Source organism: Miniopterus schreibersii (genome assembly GCF_964146895.1).
Source record: "Miniopterus schreibersii genome assembly, chromosome: 16".
Lineage (NCBI taxonomy): Eukaryota > Metazoa > Chordata > Mammalia > Chiroptera > Miniopteridae > Miniopterus > Miniopterus schreibersii.
Window position 1 is genome coordinate 28,164,387 of NC_138116.1, and position 19,412 is coordinate 28,183,798.

At 37.1% G+C, this 19,412-nt stretch overlaps 1 protein-coding gene across 4 annotated transcripts in view; it reads right to left on the minus strand.

Moving 5' to 3' along the window:
* The window catches only part of NF1 (neurofibromin 1), a 191,453-nt gene that overhangs the window by 10,881 nt on the left and 161,160 nt on the right, over nt 1-19,412 (minus strand). For all 4 annotated transcript variants that reach the window (XM_081161369.1, XM_081161370.1, XM_081161368.1 and 1 more), the window contains 17 exons: nt 18,399-18,539; nt 17,977-18,256; nt 17,324-17,538; nt 17,040-17,101; nt 16,804-16,918; nt 16,228-16,329; nt 15,450-15,590; nt 13,938-14,064; nt 12,146-12,277; nt 11,036-11,171; nt 9,740-9,897; nt 7,322-7,444; nt 6,809-6,939; nt 6,535-6,635; nt 5,330-5,472; nt 4,932-4,978; nt 3,493-3,709 (listed from right to left, as the gene is read on the minus strand). In XM_081161369.1, the coding sequence (XP_081017495.1) occupies nt 3,493-3,709; nt 4,932-4,978; nt 5,330-5,472; nt 6,535-6,635; nt 6,809-6,939; nt 7,322-7,444; nt 9,740-9,897; nt 11,036-11,171; nt 12,146-12,277; nt 13,938-14,064; nt 15,450-15,590; nt 16,228-16,329; nt 16,804-16,918; nt 17,040-17,101; nt 17,324-17,538; nt 17,977-18,256; nt 18,399-18,539 (2,371 nt within the window). The remainder of the gene's footprint in view (nt 1-3,492; nt 3,710-4,931; nt 4,979-5,329; nt 5,473-6,534; nt 6,636-6,808; nt 6,940-7,321; nt 7,445-9,739; nt 9,898-11,035; nt 11,172-12,145; nt 12,278-13,937; nt 14,065-15,449; nt 15,591-16,227; nt 16,330-16,803; nt 16,919-17,039; nt 17,102-17,323; nt 17,539-17,976; nt 18,257-18,398; nt 18,540-19,412) is intronic.

Genomic DNA, 19,412 nt, shown 5'->3' on the forward strand with positions numbered 1-19,412 from the left:
AAGGACCACAGTTGACACAAATTCAAATGCACTGAACTCTGAATATAGTTCACTGGTTCCACTGATGCCAAGTTCGATTTCTACTAGGGAGGGAGCCAGAAGACAGTTATGCATTTTAAATATGGATTTGTAAAACAATCCTCCTTGTACTAAGGGGCTAGACAGGTGGGCTATGATAATCTGTCCAGAAGAATGTATTTTCAGAGACAACTGCTTTATTTTAAGTGACCACTTCCTCAAAAGCTGGTAACGGATGAATCACCACCCACATTTTTACTTAAGGTTTAATGCTTGGGGGGAGGAAGTTCATGAATTTCTGACCTAGCTGATATGACAGCAGAGAATGTTGGAAACCACAAGAAAATACAGTATAGTGGCAGATCCTGCTAAGCACCGCAGATCTAGACAGCAGAGTCTTGCCTTAACATAGAAGGTTTGCAGCAAAGGGCTGAGCTGTGCAGATCAGCAACTTCACTTTTTCACAGAGGGCCGCAGAGCATTCACCTGCTTGATGCTCAGTAGATGGCACAGGCTGATGTTGGGTATTTGATAACAAACCACACAGAGCTTCTTTAAGTATTTCCGATAGGACTTGGCTGATGAGAGTGGAGATAGGGAAATATTTTGCTCTGCAAAGTTGAAATGCTGGACTAGGTTAGGAATCTGACTAAGATTCATCACTTCTTTTCACCCATTGATACCAGCAAACTCAGCTCCATGAGGAGGTAAGGATGTCAGATTACATGAAGCTAACAATATAAAGCAGTATACCTAACTATGAACAACTATTAACTCTTATAAGAGGCATTCCATGAGAGCAAGTAACAAAAACACAACAATTAGGTACCGCAGATACCTGATTTAGAGATAAATCAGGATCCTTGCATGGAGAGGATGAGCCCACAATTTAGAGGTAAAAATGGGTTTTGTGGGACAGTAAAGTCACAACTGAAAAGATAAACCTTTTCTCCAAAAACATGCAGTAAAATAATCTGGCAAACCAAAGGACACACAATTTACAATTCAGACTGGAAATGCTAACTACGATGATTCTACTTCATTAATTCTATTAATTTTACAGCTTCAGTTTCTTCTGAGACTAGTCAGAGGTTTCTAGGGCGTAGCAGTCTATTCACACAGCCATCTCTGGAGAACTACTGGAGGTGACATCATTGGTTTAAAACTGTAACCAAAACCATATAGCTAGTCTCTGGTTTCTATAAACAATTCTAAATAAGAGGTTGCAGAGTGGGACTATTTTTTTTAAAAGCAAATTATATGGCTAATATCCAACCAATACAGAACATAAGCGATTAATCAACTAGCAGGGGAACCTGCACTTGTACCTTTATTCTCAGCCTGATGACTTTATTGTCTCCATTAGTGGGCAAAAGTGGTCAGAAGTCCCCCTAGCAACTAATCTGGGATCAAAAAAAAGTTAAGTAAAAACCCAACTAATCATTTTGACAAGTTTAATGCCACTTTAGTAGTCAAAGAGGCAAAAGTTAGCTCAAAATGAACCAAACTTTAAAAACAAGAGAACCAATATAGGCAGAGTCTATGAATTTTCTCATTGTGATCAACATTATAAACAAATAACCCAGAAAATAGAGAGCTCTGCAGAAGAAAAGGAGTGGTGGACTTACAATAAGGCAGATGGAGGTAATGAGACAGCAATAAACAAATAAATGAAAGAAAAAAGGGAAAGGAATGAGCAGGAAGAAGATGAGAGACACGCCACAGCTACATAAAGCAATGAATGTGGCAGGAAGAACACTGGCCTGGTTCTAGGTAAGAACTGTGTAACAGATCAATTAGCTCAGCTCTTCTAAACCCCAATCTCCTCATTGCACACAGCACTGAGCCTAGCCCTACAGTACCCCCGGCTCCAAAATGCTAAGATTTTAAAGGATGGGGGCAATGGTGAGGAGAATAATTCAGAGGCTGCAATATCCAGGAGAAAGTAAAGGTTAGGGTTTGCCCTTGTTTTAACAGCTGAATTGCCGATTATGAGGCAAGATACTGGCAAATCCTAGGGCAGTGCTTCCATGAGCATGAGTCACCCGGGTGTTTATTACACCACAGACTGCTGGCTGGGCCCCACCTTGTAGTTTCTTGTGCAGGAGGTCTGGGGTGGGACTCTGGCATTTGCATTTCTAACAAGCTCCCAAATGATGCTGATGCTGCTGGTCTAGGACCACACTTGGAGAAACACTGTCCTAGGGAATAAGTGACAGAGGGCAAATGAACATGGTTATACGGGGGAAAGAAGCTGGCCAGGTTTCTTTTATTTCCTGCTGGGGGCTGGGGGAGGGATGGTGTAGAACCTGATAAGGCACAGTGGGATGATTGATAATGCTAGATCAAATAATTTGTTTTTTTGCTGACCAATGCTTAATAGATATAGTTATTTAATATAATGGTTAATAATATGAACTAGATATTTGCCAAGGTCTTCAGAGCTATATATGTTTAAATGTTCATCCAAAACTGGGATTATAACCCAGGGATTCTATTTATGGATCTTGAACATCACAAAATAGTTATAATACATCATTTAGTTTTTTAAAAGAAAGTCCATGCTACATTTAAAAGAACTATGTATAGTAACTTTTCTAATAATGGAACTTTAGACACAAAACCTTTTAAAAAAAACATTTTAGAAAGGTATCTTTCTGAATAGAAAACATAGCCATAACAGAAGCTTTCCTTTGTTACCCACTGTCAACACAACACACAACAGCATCAGTTCAATAATCAGTAACACCTCCAGGGCAACCAGAGCACTATGAGACCATTCACTCTGACGCTGAGTGAGCCCAGAATTCTGTAGGCCTGCCAGGTCTGCCATCTTGTTTATCTCTGCTCCACCGAGCTATTAGCTATTATTTCTCAGTGTATCCCCTCCTTTGCCACATGCTGAATTGACATGCTTTTCCCTCTTGGACCTAAGAGTGACTCTGCAGTAAGGAATCTGCTTATGGGCTTTAAGATGTCATTTCCTTGAGATGGCTTTTCTGTCTGGTTGTTTATTTACTCCTACATTTTCAGGCTGGTCTCTAGATGGTTGAGTTGTTGCTGGAGGCAGGGAAGTGGGTACTACGATACTTTGTGTGTTTTTGGATACATACAGTATGCTGTGTCAGAGACACAGAAACCCTTAGGGCAAGGTTAGTATATCTAGTAAGGGAATTATAATTCTGTTTGCTTACAGGGTAATGTGCCTTGGGTTGCTCTTCCTGCCCAAATTCTTATCAACCCTGGAACATTCTGTGAACACTCTAAACATTTCACTGTCTTCTGTGTAACTGTTTGAAAGTAGAAAGCTTTATAGAATAACAAAATTCCAGTCAGCTACAAGGTAAAGAAGAAATGTAAAATGAATCTCATGAAAAAAGGAGCAAAAACTGCTTAAACTGATAACAAGGGAATTCCTAATGTTGGTATATTAATAGTATCGTTCAGATTTATATAAAGATGACATTTACTGACCTGGGGAATGCTGGGAAGTTGCAAGTGAGGTCATGGAATTAGAAAGGTTAAGGTTAGCAGTGATACTAAGCTGGCTCTGCACTGCAGGAGGATAAGGAGATGTGGGTGTCAGGAGGGACTCCTCACTGGTTTCTTCATCAATTCCAGGCAAATACGTGTCAATCAAGGCATCAAGAAACTTAACAATAAGCTCAGCATAGTCTGGGATTTGTGTTTGCTGTAATGGAAAATAGGAAATTATTTTAGCTCCATTCTTTTTTTTTAATCCCCTTTGAAGCCAAAAAATTATTAATTCAGTTTTTGTTTTGGGCTTAATTTATTATTTTTTCTTCATTTGAAAAAGGGGGTGGAGTAATATTTATAGACTACATGGGACTCACAACTGGGAATGTTACTTGGCTTATACTTTCAGATTCCAGATGAACCGGCAATTACTGAAAGCCATGCACAGACAGAGACCGAATTAATCCTGAGACAACACAATTATTGGGAACACTGTCTAGTCAATTTTCCAAAACAGAGAAAATAGGCAGAGCATCATCATTCCGCTGCCATTTAGAGATTCACTGTGAAGGGCTCAGAGGGTTACTTGTAATCAAACTACAAAAATTCCTGTGTGATATAGTTATTTCTGTGATTTCAGGCCCATTTTTTGAACGATAGCCTTTACACAGCATGAGATATTCAGTGACAACTAAACAACATAAATTAAATTCCCAGTTCTTAAACTTGGTACAAGGTTTAGGTAATTCACACTGATTTAGCACCCCTATATCTGCAACACTGCACTAGGAACTGTGGGGGGAAGAAACAGACATCCTGCCTTCAAGGAACCTTGATCAATTTGGAGAGAGACGATATAGAGAGAAAACAATTGAACACCCGTTTATCTAGCACTCTATCAATGCGTGCCGATCACAGAGCAAACCGAATGGGAGCCGACGAGGATAGATGCCGGGAGAATAAATCTACTCCAGCGGGTGGGAGGAAAATGTTTACATGAGGTAGATTTTTTTTTCATTATGTAATTTTTAAACTATTGAGCTTTAATTGAGATATAACATTAGTTTCAGGTCATGAGGTAGATTTTAACCACAGATAATGCTCCTTCCTAATTACAAGATCCCTAAGTGTGTGCACGAGGATCAGCAAATGGCGAGGGGCCGAGGGCAGGAAGGGTTACAGAGGTGCAGCACACCCTTCTGAAAAGTCCAGCAGAAACGGATCTGAGTTGTTTTCTATAAAAACGAATATATAAACATATTAAAGGTGCTGCCTCTTAGGAAGAATTTGTGGTGGAACCTTTTGTGAAGATAACATATGCGTTCACTGTGAACCATTATTCTGGTTTTCAGCATATTATGTGTGTTCTTCAAAGCAGGCACACTAATGTGAATAAATACTCGTTTTGTCAATAGAGAAAAATATTTTTTTCTTACCTTTGAAAAGGGTCCTGCAAACCTCCACAAGCCATTAAAACCAAAACCTGCAACAAATAGAATGTTACTCTTATAATAAAGCACAACACTCTTTTAATCTTAACAGAAATTAAGTTACATAGCTGACGATATAGAAAACATATCCCACATTGAAAACACATTTTTAGAATGTGTCAAAGTATACTAAAACTCACTTAAACTCAGTATAAAACCACATTTTAATTTTAAAAGTTGTCAACCAGGTATTTATTGAATATAAAATTAAAAGAGCCAGGAAATGGCATGTGGAGAGAGGAGCGAAAGCAAGACCACCCCTCTGAAAGCACTTGGCAGCGCGTTCTAGAACAGTGCAACGTCAGCGCGGCATCGACCATCCTCCTCCCGGAGCGTGTATTTACTTTGCAGGTAGGAAGTTTGGTACTGTGGTGGGGATTCTTCGTGGTACACCACGCTCTGCACGATTCCATGAATTGGATTTAATAAGTTTGGATCTTGGCACAATGACAACAGGGTGTTGATCTTAGAATCCAACAAATTGTGCCTAAAAACAAAAGTCAACAGAGGAACATTTTAAAGAAAAATTAAATGAAAATATATACTGAAAAACATATTATATATTTCCCAGAACCATGTGATAAAAACGAAGGGAAAGGAGTGCTTTTTACTTTCTGGCTTTTCCTAATTTTCTATAATGAATTTGTGTGTTTGCTTTGTTGCTGTTGTGTTTGGTGATCAGGGAAAATATGCTACAACCAACCAACTAGTGCTGTCATATAACCAGGCTTAACCATCTGTATATGGTGACTGTTTGCTCAAGACAAGGTGGCTTCTGTCTGCCACCGAGCATGCTTTAGGGTCATTTCCTTCTGCTGACTGTTGATATGGACCCAGAAAGTTAAACTAAGTTTAATATTAATTAGTGTTTAATAAATGCTGAATCAGATCAAATAAAGCAAGCAAAATTAGTTTGGAGGGGGTGGGATATATGATCCAATTCAAATTTAAGAGAAAATTAACTCTTTCTAATCAAGCTATTGTCCATTAAAAATAACCAAGAGCCAACTATTTAAAATTCTGAAAATTTTAAGTGAGATTTAAGAAAAATAAGAAAATAATGATGCTCCATAGAAGGCCTATATCAGGAACAGAATTTCCCCTGCTTCTGTGAGAACACTTCGAGGCTAATGATTTTCACCCTTAAGAGAGAATCAAATTCATCTCCCAAAGAGGAGGTTGGTTTTGTTCCCATTTAGCTGTAGATAAATAGAAAAGTTCTACTGAAAAAGAAAATGAAACAGGTATGCCGATTTAAACATAGTAGTCTAATGGTTCCTCCTAAGTGATGAAGTGAACGGTGCTCATCATGATGAACCACTTAAGAAAATCAACCGGATAAGAAATTTCTCCTTCTAATGTATTCTACCCAAACTAGTCTTGGCTTCCATTAAACCACCGCCTACGCTAAAATCACTGTTTCACTACCTTACGTTCCGTTCCCCTCTCCACAACCAGTGAACAGTATTGGGTGGTACTTCCCCTAAGCTTTTATGAAGCACCTGATTTCAAGACAGACATAAAAATTAAACACAAAAAGAATACTTACACGACAGGAAAAACTTTGGGGAAAACAACACTGGCTTCTGCTAAGTATTCATAGAGAATTCGCTGATCAAACTCATCCGTGGTGTACTTCACCAGTGTAGCCTGCGGAGACGAGAACAAGTACACAGAACGCATTATATTCTGTGGCTGAATTGTTATCAATTTTGAGAAGCAGAAGACAGCCTTTCTTTCATGTTTTCAATATCTGAGTACCTCCTAAGAGGAGACTGGAACCAAACTTGAGGGGGGAGGAACTCTCAAGAGAAGAACCTTACCAGAACAGTAAGGAGAAGTGCTTGGGTCTTTGGGTCAGTAAGTACTTCTTCATCCAAGAGCACATTAGATTCTGACACTGAAACTTTACGTAAGTGCGGGTGCTGCTGTGAGGAGGAAATCCTTTGAGTTTCTGCAGTAAGATATGTATTAACAAGATCAGCTGTAATAATCAAATATACACACTAGATACCACTTCACCTAATATATTTTAAAGTTACTTCTAAGATTCAATAGCTTTTTAGCTTAAAATACCAACATAAATATCATGCAGAATTACTCTTCACCTACACGACAGTTTTGACTAACTGTGGATCATATATATGATTACTTTTTACACAGGTTTCAGGATAAAGGTCATTTTAAGAACTATATGGCTTATTTTTTGAAATACCAAATGTTTCTACATTTCATCCTAAAGATTCTAAGAAATGGCTGGAAAGCAAATACGGCTTTAATGTACTCTTCCACCTGATTTTCAAAGATCTAGATTAATTATTAACTTTGTTTCTCACCCATTTCATAATCAGTTTCTGCCACTCTCCTCATTTTGGGGGGTGTTGTGATCCCTGATTCCATTTCTTGCCTTTTAGGAGCCTTTGTGTCTGATATCAAGTGATCAAAACTTTTCCTTGTTCCTATAAACAAAAATTACAGAATATGGAAGTTCATTAACCACAGTGTCTGTAATTAGGATTATACTCAACAGAAAATGTTTGGACATAAAGTGTTTACATTTTCACTAAGTACCCAAAGAAAGCTCAAACATATCACTGGGGTAGGGTTTCTTTCCTTTATTCTCCATCTTCTCAAGGAATTCTGGCCCCATAGCTTTCTGTTTCAGGGCAGGATATACCTTTATTGCTCCAAGTTAAACTGAGATTACATTCACTACTCTGGAGGTAAACCAAACACCACCTACAAGTACAATATTTGATAATAAATAAATACAGGGTATGCACTGCTCTGTAGCAAAGATATGTCTGAACAGCCATTTTTCAATTTAAGAAATTCTGCTGGTGCCAAGAATTAGATAGTAACATGAAGAATTTCCAAAAATAGGTGAGTTCAAAGTTTGATTTTAATTCTTCAAGCTTTGAAAAAAAAAGATCTGCATGCCCGAAAGTACTAAGTAATAGATACACTGCGAGATGCTTCACAAATAGCAAATAGTACCACCTCCCATTTGCCTTCGAGTTTCTCTGATCCTGTATTACACTCATGTTAAATACTTTTCTCTTATTTAAAGTAAAAGTATTGAACTTAAATTATTTGGAACTTGCACTAAGTCTTGTCTGTTCTACTTGAGAAATCTACCCCAAACCTGATTCCTTTTCCATTCTCTCACTGCTCCTGCCTTAGCGCAGCCTACATCATTTTTTGTTTGGATTGCTGTATCAATCTCTTAACTTGTCCCTTTGCCAAAAATATTTTCCTATTTCTCCACATTGTAGCCAAAAAACGATCATAAAAAAATAAAATTTGGTGATGTCCCTTCCCCTAATTAAAGATCCCTGCTGTATACATGACAAAGCTATAGTCTCCCACAACTTAGTTCTAATCCTTCTCTAGCTTAATTTGCTACCCAATTGCTTTCCCTGCCTCTTCTTTATTCAGGTCATTCCCCTTCTCTTGAATGCATTCCTTCCTTGTCTTATGTCTGCCTGGTAAGAATATATTAAATCTTCAAGACCCAGTTCAAACATTACCTCCTCTCTGCAGCTTTTCCTATTTTCCCCAGATCCTCACAAGACATATTACTTTCATGGTACCTGGGATGTTGTTATTGGCTGATTATAAGTCTTAGTCACCGAACTATGAGCTCTTCAGAGCAGAGACCCTACTTTTTCATCCAGAACATGAGCTGAATGAAATCAATATTGCATTTTCTCTGAAATCAGTTTTTCATTTACATCTTCCTTGGTATGAAAATCCAGAATTATAAAACACAAAGTAACCAGGAAACTCCTAGAAGATTACTTATAGCAAAGTAGAAAGGAACTCAAACAAAAGCTAACAGCCCTGTGACTAGCAACAGTGATTACTATTCCCGGTTTCAATTTCTTTCATGATTTACAGGCAGGTTATTTATTTCACACTTCATTGTTTGTTCACTGATCTCCTTATGAACACAAATTTTTCCAATACCTAAAGATGCTTAAAAATGTACGTGCATGGATAACTGAAACCCACTGAGCCATCCTCAGTGTTGGTGCCTGAAAAATGGATCCTAGTGGACTTCGGTAAAAATGAACTTTAGCCAAAGTTGTGTGTGAGCCCACCCACTTCTCCTCGATGGTGAGGCGGACTCAGTGAGCTCTCTCATTATCCACTTTCAGCTGTGGAAACAGGAAAGGGTCTCACAGCACGTTAGGGGAACTTCTCATTGACAAATGTTGATGTAACTGAGCAATCTTAACTGCCAAGATCATATTTCACAGCAATCGAAAAACACAGTATTCAAAAATCTTACCTTTTTATCTTTTTAAAGAAAAGATGGCAAACAGTACTATTACATCTTCATACCATATTGATGTACTGTGTTCTCAGATGATAACTTTAGGAACTATATTGTTAAAGGCCCTGCATTTGAGTGCAGCCAGACTCTTCCTTTCTTGTGAGTGGCTAATGTCTTTCCTACTCCCATTTCCCTGCTGCCTGGTCAAGGCTGAACAAAACAAGGACAGCCACAGTATTTAGTCTAAGAATAAAAAAACAACTGTTTTAAGATCTCATTCTCATTCCTCATCTTAACTGATATGGCTTAACTGATCTATCAAACTCTCTTATAACTGGCATCAAAAACTTTGCTACATCAAAAGTAGGAAATTTTGATAATCTTGAACAGCTTCAAATAATTCTCCAAGAGGGAAAGAATCTGAGCATTTAAAAAATAATTCTAAAAAGATTCTTCATAATTTCGAGACACTAACCAAGCAACTTCTTTGTGTTGGCCTGAGAAGGCTGCCCCATGTCCAAGCTCATGGATTTCCTGGCTCGGGGACTGGTCTGGCCCACAGTTGGGTAAGTGGCTGCAAGGTACCCTTCAGAACCTTTGGGAGAGGACCATGGCTGATTCTCCTTCAGTGTCCTGAGATTTAAACAATTGAGAAGAATTAATCAACATGGTGAAGAATATAACCACTGGTTGCCCTCCCAACTGGCTGCACTATGACAGCCATCAAGTAATTTTAAAATTGTGAATTAAAGGGTGTTAAGGTACAAATTCTTAATGTATCTCCAGAAAGAATCCGCTTTCTTGCCATGGTGTCTTATACATAGTAGGTACTCACTGAATGCTCAATAAAATTGTACTACACTGATTTTTAAATCAGGGGAAACTCAAGTCTAAATGTTTAGTTCAAAAACCAAGAAAAACAACTTAATTTGTACCTTGACAAGGGAACACACACACACTTACTTTCTCCAAAGAGCACATCTCAAAGAGACAGAATCTTCAGAATGACTGAAGAACAAGTGTCAAAGACCAAGTACGGCTGGAAGCTTTGCACAGATTGTTAAAGCCTCAGTGGGAAATTACTGGGGCTTTTTATGAAAGAGTGGGATGGATAAACTGAATGACATAAGCTCTACAAATAGAAGATTACTTTCCTGAATATATTTGTTGACTATAACATGCCCCCAAACAAAGATACTTTAGATTAATTGAAAATATAGAAAAATCTCCAAATGATGACATTTCGGTAATTTCTCTGTTATAGAGAAAAATATACTACCTCTAAACCACATATACAGTAGACATAATTATATTATCTCATCATCTAAATCTATGTTATAAAAAACTTTTAAATAACTTTTATGTGATATAATACAATAAGTGTGTTGGCGTGTATATTTCTTTTACAAATCTGTATAGCTTAGTTTTTTTCATTAAGCATGTAATGTTGCTTATATTTCATGCTAGTTTTTTTTCCTAGGCCCTTTCCTGTAACCTAATACTTTTAAGATCACTTATTTTCATTGTTCAACTGGTTTGTGCTTAAAAAAAGGCAAACTAATGTTAACATTAGCACAATGAGGTTAGAAGGATAATTCTCCTACTACTAACCCACATAAAATGCAAGAGATTTATAAAATGAGTTCTGACTTACATAATCTTCCTAGATTACCTCTATACTCCCTTCTGGGTTTTTCTACTGCATGCCTCCATTAGCACATTAAACTGAAACCTGACTATAATTGTGTAATTGTGGGAGAAGTCTATTTACCTGTAGCTAGGGTCACTGTGATGAATGGGATATGTATCCATAGGAACATTTTCCATTGAGATATCAGTAAGAAGAAGAGACTTTCTGTGTTTTAGGCTACAGCGACTTCGAACCTCCTCAGACACTGTGAGTAAAGCTAAGAGAAAAAAAAAGGCAGATTAGAAATTTTAACAAACCAGCAGTTGACTTAAAACAGGACACACTTCTTACAACCTCCTGAAAAGGATAATAGCTATTCAACTGCATATAAAGAGCCCTGGAAACTGAGAGGTTTAAGGATATAAAACACCGAGGATAGACTTACAGTCTGTTTTGGAAGCTTGTACATAAACATGAAATATACAAAGAAACTTAATAAGCATCTTATACTTCAAGTCCTCTAATGTACATTTGATCTCAACAAACACAAAAAGGAGGCAAAGCTGGTACTACGAGGTCCACTTCTCTGAGATGTTATTTGCTCAAGGTCAAATAATTCAAACAAAAAAGTTGCCACAAACTGAAGTCTGCTAAACTGGGAACCATCACCTTCCATCAAATGACTATGCCAAAGAACTGTATTATACGTAAGTGCTAAGTACTGCTGAGTAGAGAAATCAGGTAAGAGCAAATAAGGAAGGTCTAATGCAAAGATGGGGATGAACAGACATTCTAAGTAAAACAAATGGCATCAGGAATAAACAGTAAAGAGGCAGAAAGGCACTTCTAGGAGATGGCAAATCTATTACCTTAAAATAGCCCATCCATTTGGAGAGAATAAAAAAATGAGGCCTATGAAGTTAGGAGAAAGGACAGAATCGGGAGGGCTGCTCATGGGCCCAGAATGCTCGGCTAAGGAGTTCAGATTTTCAGACAGACAGCAGGGAGCCGCATAATATCTTGAATCAAAGATGATAAAGGGAGCACATTTCAGATTTTAATGCAAATTCTTTTATAACAAAAAATGTTTTGGCAAAACTTTCAAAATTTTAACCACCACCATGGACAGGACTCTGAACTTTTCACCCTGCCAAGCAACTAGCTGAAGGACCGACCCATAGGTATTTGTAGCTTTTTGAAGGTCTTTAGATAGATGTGGTAAGATTAATTTTGTCTATTTTGTGTTTTTACCTGCTAAGTAAGCCACACTCTGTGTATTCACCTCGAATTTGTCACAATTTCTATGTTTGTTAACCAGAGTTAGTAGCGTATGCAAAATTCTGACTGTTCTTGCAACAATGGCAGGTGAAGGATGTCTGTACCCTATAAAAAATAAAAACAAACAAGAAGGTAATTCATTCTTTCAACAAGTATTTGCTGAGTTCTTATTCTGTGACTAGCAACTCTGAAAGGACAGGAGGTATACGGTTAACTCCTGCCTTTCGAGAATAGCCGTTGGGGGAACAAACCATACATCTGTGAGGAGTTAGTTAATTACACGTAGGATTAAATACCAAGTTGTGTAGAACAGAATAATGTTTCTAAGGTACCTCAGGGAGAGGAAAATTAGGAAAGATGATGGTGTTTTAGGTCTTCCATTCCCTAAACAGCAGAGATTTTTTAAAAAAAACCTATGCTCATTTTAAGACACCTTTTGAAAACAGGGTTCTAGTACTTAAAAATTCTTTTTTTTTTTAACTTAAAGAAAAAAATCCCAATGACATAGGAAATATATGCTCTCAGGGCCCAAAAAAAAGGGTTGATTGGAGGGTAAGCTCGATTTTCAGACAGTGTTTAATCATTAATGCTACTCCATTTGTACAAAGGGGCTTGCAGACTGGAACTAGCTGGCATTCTTTTAGAAGTGCAGAATAAGAAGCACCTTGGCCCCGCTGCGATCCCTCTTCTTGGGGTCCTGTAGTAAATGTAGTATCTTTTGAGCAACCCCTATTTGCCTTAGAGATTAAAGCTGTATTTTTTTGCAGTGGTGAAATCAAATACAGGGTGGGGCAAAGTAGGTTTACAGTTGTTCATATGGAAAATAACACAATAATTAATAAATAATAATACAAGAATAAACTCTGTTTTGCATGCTCACAGCTGTAAACATACTTTTGCCTATACATGCATTCACAGTTGTGGGTGTATATATTATATTAGGTAAAAACCGAGTGAACCCTCAGGATTCCTCCCCTCAAGCCTAAAATCATTTAAATTGATATAAAACTACAGACTAAAGCTAAAGCTCGACCTTGAGTCTCTATTGTGGCCAAACCTAGTGCTGCTTAAGATCACAGTTTATGCCAGCTCTGTGTTCCAGTCCTTCCTTTCCACTGCTCTTGCCTCTGACTCACCACCATATGCTGTCCCTGTTAACTGCCATCTCTGGCCACGACTGTACCGTGTTAATAAAGCTAACTTGCAGTGAAGTCAGCAGTGGGGAGTAAAGCTAGACTGGGGGGGGGGGCGGATGAGCTGGCTCTGAGAATTGCTGGAGATCACTGTTATAAGCAAACACAGAAATTTGGAGGGGTGAGGGTGGAGTACCCAAAAGGTGATATAATAATGGGGCTGATCAACAATAAATAAGAAACAAGTTGAAGAAATCCTGTGACCAAATCACTAAGATAACATTTCCTAACATAAGTTACTAAAATAATATTTATTTATTTACAGTCTGCCTTAGTTTGATATTCAAAAAGGTATGTAAGTAGTGTTAACTAATAATATAGATATTAGAAGGTTTAGTACTTAGGAATTTTATAAAAATCAACTCTTGCTTTTTTAAAGAAATCTGGTATTTGACGTGGAAATTAGGCTCTGGTAAAAATACATATTAAATAAAACATAATTCAATGAATCAGATAAAATCTGCATTTACCATAAGACACATGAGCCAAATTATTTCAAGCAATTAATTATTTAAAGTACTTTTGGATACTTGACACCATTTCATAAAAATATTCTGACACAAGCCCTGTACCTTTTAAGAGGTGTCCAACCAGTGCAAAGTTAAAGTTTGAGTTGAAATTGAGTCCAACAAAATGATCCATTTGCTTGCAGTGCCATTCCAGAGGATTCCGAATTGCCATAAACACTTCCTCTGGACTCTATTAAAGACAAGCATGAGATGGGTGGTGGGTTTACATAGGAACTTTCCTTAAAGGACCACTTACTGGTTCAACAGCTATAACAGGAAAGTAATCCTTTCAAGTTGAGAGAAATCATTTTCAGATGACTATTAAAAGCCACAGAAGAACACTTAAGGTACTACAAATTAATTAGTGCAAGAAAGGCAATCATATAAATAATAATATGATGAAAGGTGAAATGCAAAGTACATGTCAATTTACATCCTGGTGACTTTTAAAAAATTATAATTACTGTTGCTTTAAATAAGGTTGCCATTGTGTGGTCTTTTTGTGTACCTGGCATTCTGTGTACCACAGCGACAGAAAATTCGTATTTACTGAGTGCCTATAGTATACAATAATGTCAGGTGTATTATTATGATTATGTTGAAACCTTAATGCAATCCTATGCAATAAGGTTATTAGCTCCCTTTTACAGATTTATGCATTTACCCATTCTTTTACTTGTGAAAGGCTTACTGTGTGGTTTTGATATGCCAGGCATAGTTCTAGGTTCTGCAGATAACAGACAAAAACTACTCACCCTGGTGGGCAAATGAGGAAATTGAAACTCCAAAACGCTATGCAACTTGCCCAGGATGATTAAGATTTTAATAGTGTTTTCTGAAGTGTGGTTCACTTTAAAGTCACTGAGAGTGCTTGTTTAGAGTTGGTAAGTACTGGGTCCCATCTCTGAATCATGGAAGGTGGTAAAGCCCCAGGAATTTGCCTTTTTAATTTTTTTTAAAAGAACCCCAGTGATTTCCTTATGCATAAAGATTTTGAAAGCAAATAACTAAAGGTGTTTAGGGGTCATGCTCAGGTCTGTCTAGATTTCTACCTCAAAAAACAAAAGCATGAGTATATAAAATATATGTAGTGACATATTTAGAGCAGCACTGAACACACGCATCATCTCACATATTCACAACCCCTTCCCCTTTTTGGTGAGAACATTCCATTTTTACTCTCTTAGCAAATTTTAATTATATGTGAAATGGGGTGGAGAATGTTAACCTTTACCCTAGGGTTATAAAAATTAGAAATAATGAATGTACGGTGCTTAGCACAGGGCCTGGCACGGTAGCTATCACTAGTCAGCATTACTGATCCCTATTCTGTTTACTTGTACTGGGCAAGTACTGTTTGCTGGTATTTTTATACAGAAAGTATGAAGTAAAGTTTAAATACTTTTAATGAGCTGGTAAGGAACTATGCTCACAATAAGTTGCATTATAGAAATTCATATTTAAGTTAGGGACCTCTTCCGATTTTAAAAGGATAATAATAATAATAATAATAATAATAATAAGAGGAGTTCTAAATGTGAATAATCTAGGAATCCCAATAGAAAGTTTCCTTACCTTGTCGTTGAATATCCGGAGACTGTCTAAGGTGTGCAGGTTTTGTTCAAGAAGTGCAGTGCCTGCTGAATACAAGTTGACCTCGTCGAGCTGCAGCACAGCCACAGCTACCCAAAAGAGGGCTTTGTGCAAAGGGGAGTCCTGGCCAAAGAGACACGTTCAGGTCAGTAACATGAACCACATGTCGGTCTCATTCTAAACACACTGTAATACAAAACAAAGCTCAAACCATCCTAAAACAGTGGCCGCATCATTTTATTCCTTTTAAATATCATCTTCACTTAGGACTCAAACTCTTTTGATGATCAGGTGTACTTCATGCAGCTTTACATTTCTCCACAATAAAACCACAAACTAACATACTATGTATTTAGCTCACTTTGTTTATTATCTAACCACCCTGCACTCCCACTCACCCCAGAATGTAAGTTCCATGAAGGCGGGGAACTTTATTGGCTTTGTTCAGCACTCTATCTCTAGCACCTAAAACAGTACTTGGCACATAGCAGATGCTCTATCAATACTTGCTGGATGAAAGAATTAAGAATATATGGACCTATTTTTCCTTTAGCACTGATGAGACAAAAACCAAGCATTTGAGAACATATTCTCCATACTTATTCTTCCTCTAATGTAAATATTTCAAATAACTACTTTAACTACAGCTTTTTCTTTATAACTTCTTCCCAAGCCACCTATTTTCTGGACTCTCTGAAAGAAAATAAGATTTAACACCAGAACCCAAAATGAATGTACTCATTTTCTATACAGTAATTACCTTGTTAAGAAGTGGTTGTAATTTGGTTAGTGCTATTACTGTAGCTTCTATCAGAACTTGACTGTTGTAAGTATCAGGTCCTTTTAAGCAACTCTCAAGTGCCTTTTAGGGAAACAGAATTCTTTATTTTACTTGCATTGAAATAGAACATTAACTCCTAAAGTGAATCTCAGAATCAGTTCAGGAACAATTTCTTATTTAATAAATGATAGAATTATTTCCAGTGCTACAGTGATCTTGGTAGCTAGCTCAATGCACATTTGGTTTTCAGTTTTAAATATTTCTATATTATACACTAATATAAGAAGTCAGGCATTATTAGTTATGACAAATTAGATAATTTTATTTAAGATTATAGTTTTACCATAAAGTTTTTGAAAACTGATAAATTATTAAGAGTACCTTCTTAGCAAAAGAGACAATACTCATTTTCTTTTTTGGAGAAGGTTTCTTCACTTCAATAAGCAACATACAACACATCTTATTAAATTCAAATGTAGTCTCCTTTAGAAAAATGCAAGATTTGCTTTACAACTTGGGAACCACAAATACTAAGGAAGAGGGCGGGAGAGGTACCTTGCTGAGAATACGGATAATCTGCTTTATCTGCCCATGAGATACTCGTTTGCTGATGCAGCCAAAGACAACAAGAGCTCTTGGCTGAAGGGAAGGATTATACTGAAATGCAAATCTGCAATTAAAAGATTCAGAGGGCTTATGAAAACTTTTAATTAAAATATTGATTATGCAGTATTATCTATATTTAAAAAAAAACACATACTTTTACAACCTATATTTAATTTGGGACATACCTTTGAGCTAGTTCTGTCCACTGGTCCAACCACTTGCATGTTGGAATATCTCTCATACATGCCTAAAAGAAAGGATACTCTGAATATATTTATGCACATAACTGTTTTTTAGAAACATTTACTATAATGTCATTAAATAACATAAATGTTACCAATAAACATATTCCATGGAAGTCTTTTTATTTAAGCATTAAGTGCAAAACAGAACAAGCCAATATTTCTTCTATATAGTCTTAGTGGCTTAAAAAAGTGACCTTGGTCCCTTATCATTTTGGCTTATATACCTCCATGATCTCCAACAAGGCCTCTGTGACTGTTTCCAAGGATGTCAAAGCGAAAGTCTCCCTCTCATAGGAGCCAGGAGAGAATGACCTGTCCCGGTAACTGGAGCGGAAGGCGATGACAGCAGCAGACTTGACTTTGCTGATGCCAAACAGCAAGTAAAACTTGGGTAAGGAAAACTCTGTCAAACTGAGTCTCAAAACTTGCTTGGTCTCTTCTGTAAAAGGAAAAAGGACAAGAAAAGACTTTAAAGATATTAACTTTTAAATTCTGAAGTGCCATGTTTCATTCTGAATTTAGAAAATCTGAGTATCATGTTAGAATTACATATCATGCTCCCTAAACCAACCCTCTAGATACATGATCTTAATGCCCATTGCTTTAGTGCCAATGAATCTACTAATTTGTGCCAGCAACACAACACTGTCCATTGGTACTAAGTCATTAGCTTGTGTGGCAATTACAAGAGTCTACATGACAAATAAGCACAAAAATCTTTGCTATAGCTTGATATGGCACAAAGCAATTTGTGTTTTTTGAATTAGCAGCTTTGTGTTAAGGTACCCTAATAAACAACAGGAAAATCTATGTCAATCACGTGATATAAAATGGGGACAGGAGCTGATGAAACACAAATTACCGTCCTGGAACTTACCACTAAAATGAAGCTGTGTGCAAGTACACAGAGAGTGAATGATATTAATGACCAATCCATGTGTGGAAGCTCTAAGGGAGAGTGGCCCTGTGGCCACTAAGAAAGTGACCACATGGAAGAGGTAGGGGAGGTGAGCTGCTACGTCCAGGGAGTTGTTGAAGGACAGCATCAGCATGTAGCGCGCTAGAATAGCAATATCGTCCCACATAAGATGCTGTTCCAAAGTAGGAGTTGGAGATAAGCATGTCTTGTCAATTATTTTGCACATCCTTCCAATAACCTGTAAGGAAGCAGAATTTTTAAAACGGGGGCTAAAAAAGTTTTATCATTAAAAACTTTCAGTTTAACTAGTTACAAATGAAAAACCTCTTGATGATAAAAAGAAATACACTATGCCATAGTACAAAAGGCAAAGTGATTACCTTGCTTGAAACCAATTTCACGTTTCCAGAAGCCAGAGCTACAGCAGTGTCTGCCATCACCTCAGCTTTTATTGATCCCAAGCCACCTGTTGCACTGGTTTTGATGAAACTGTCTAGTACAACATCAAGGAGATCTGTAATCTAGTGGAAAAGGGGAAATACTATTTTTTAGCTGCTCTATCAACTTAATTTTTAATTTAAAAATACTTCAAGGAACAGCCCCAACATGAAAAGTCCCTTTTACCAGAGGCCTCCAAAATAGCAGGTTTTATTTAGAGACCTGTCAGTAAATAGAATTTATCATAAAATATCCAGAAAAGGATGAAGATATTCACTCAATTCCTTCAGAGATTAATAAACTAGAATTTAAAAATTTTAAATCTCTCTATTTTTATTCATTTGCAAAGTATCTCTGTTCTCTTCTAAGACAATGTATGATCAATATAATTATTTTAAAATATAGGAAACAACATTAAGTACTGAGATGTTTTGTAGGGCTACAGAACTGGCTCCAACGCCATTTAAGATTATTTGGAGGATTTGCAGCATTGTTTGAGCAGGGGTATTGCTTCCTTAAGCAATTACTTTGAAGAAATGATGTGCATAATTCTTGACAGTTGAAAAATACAATGTTACATTATATTCTGTATTTTAATATTTGTGTTCTATGATAGAACTATAAATAAAAGTAGGTGTCCCAAATAACATTATCAACAAACATTTACTGACATTCATGGTATGTACGCTACTTGAGTACATCATAAAGCACTACTTACTAGAAGCGGCATCAGATTTTCATAGTTACATTCTATAGAATTATGCCATGGAGTAGAGTGCTAAAATAACTTGTTTTTCTTTGGCTCTGAGACATACATTAGACATTTACAATTTTGAAGTAGATCAAGAATTAGGTGGGTGTCTGTATGCTTTCTGATAGAGTGGGCTGTCTTTACTACAGCTGTCTCCCTAGTGCCTAGCACAGTGCTTTGCATAAAATGGGTACCAGACAAATAT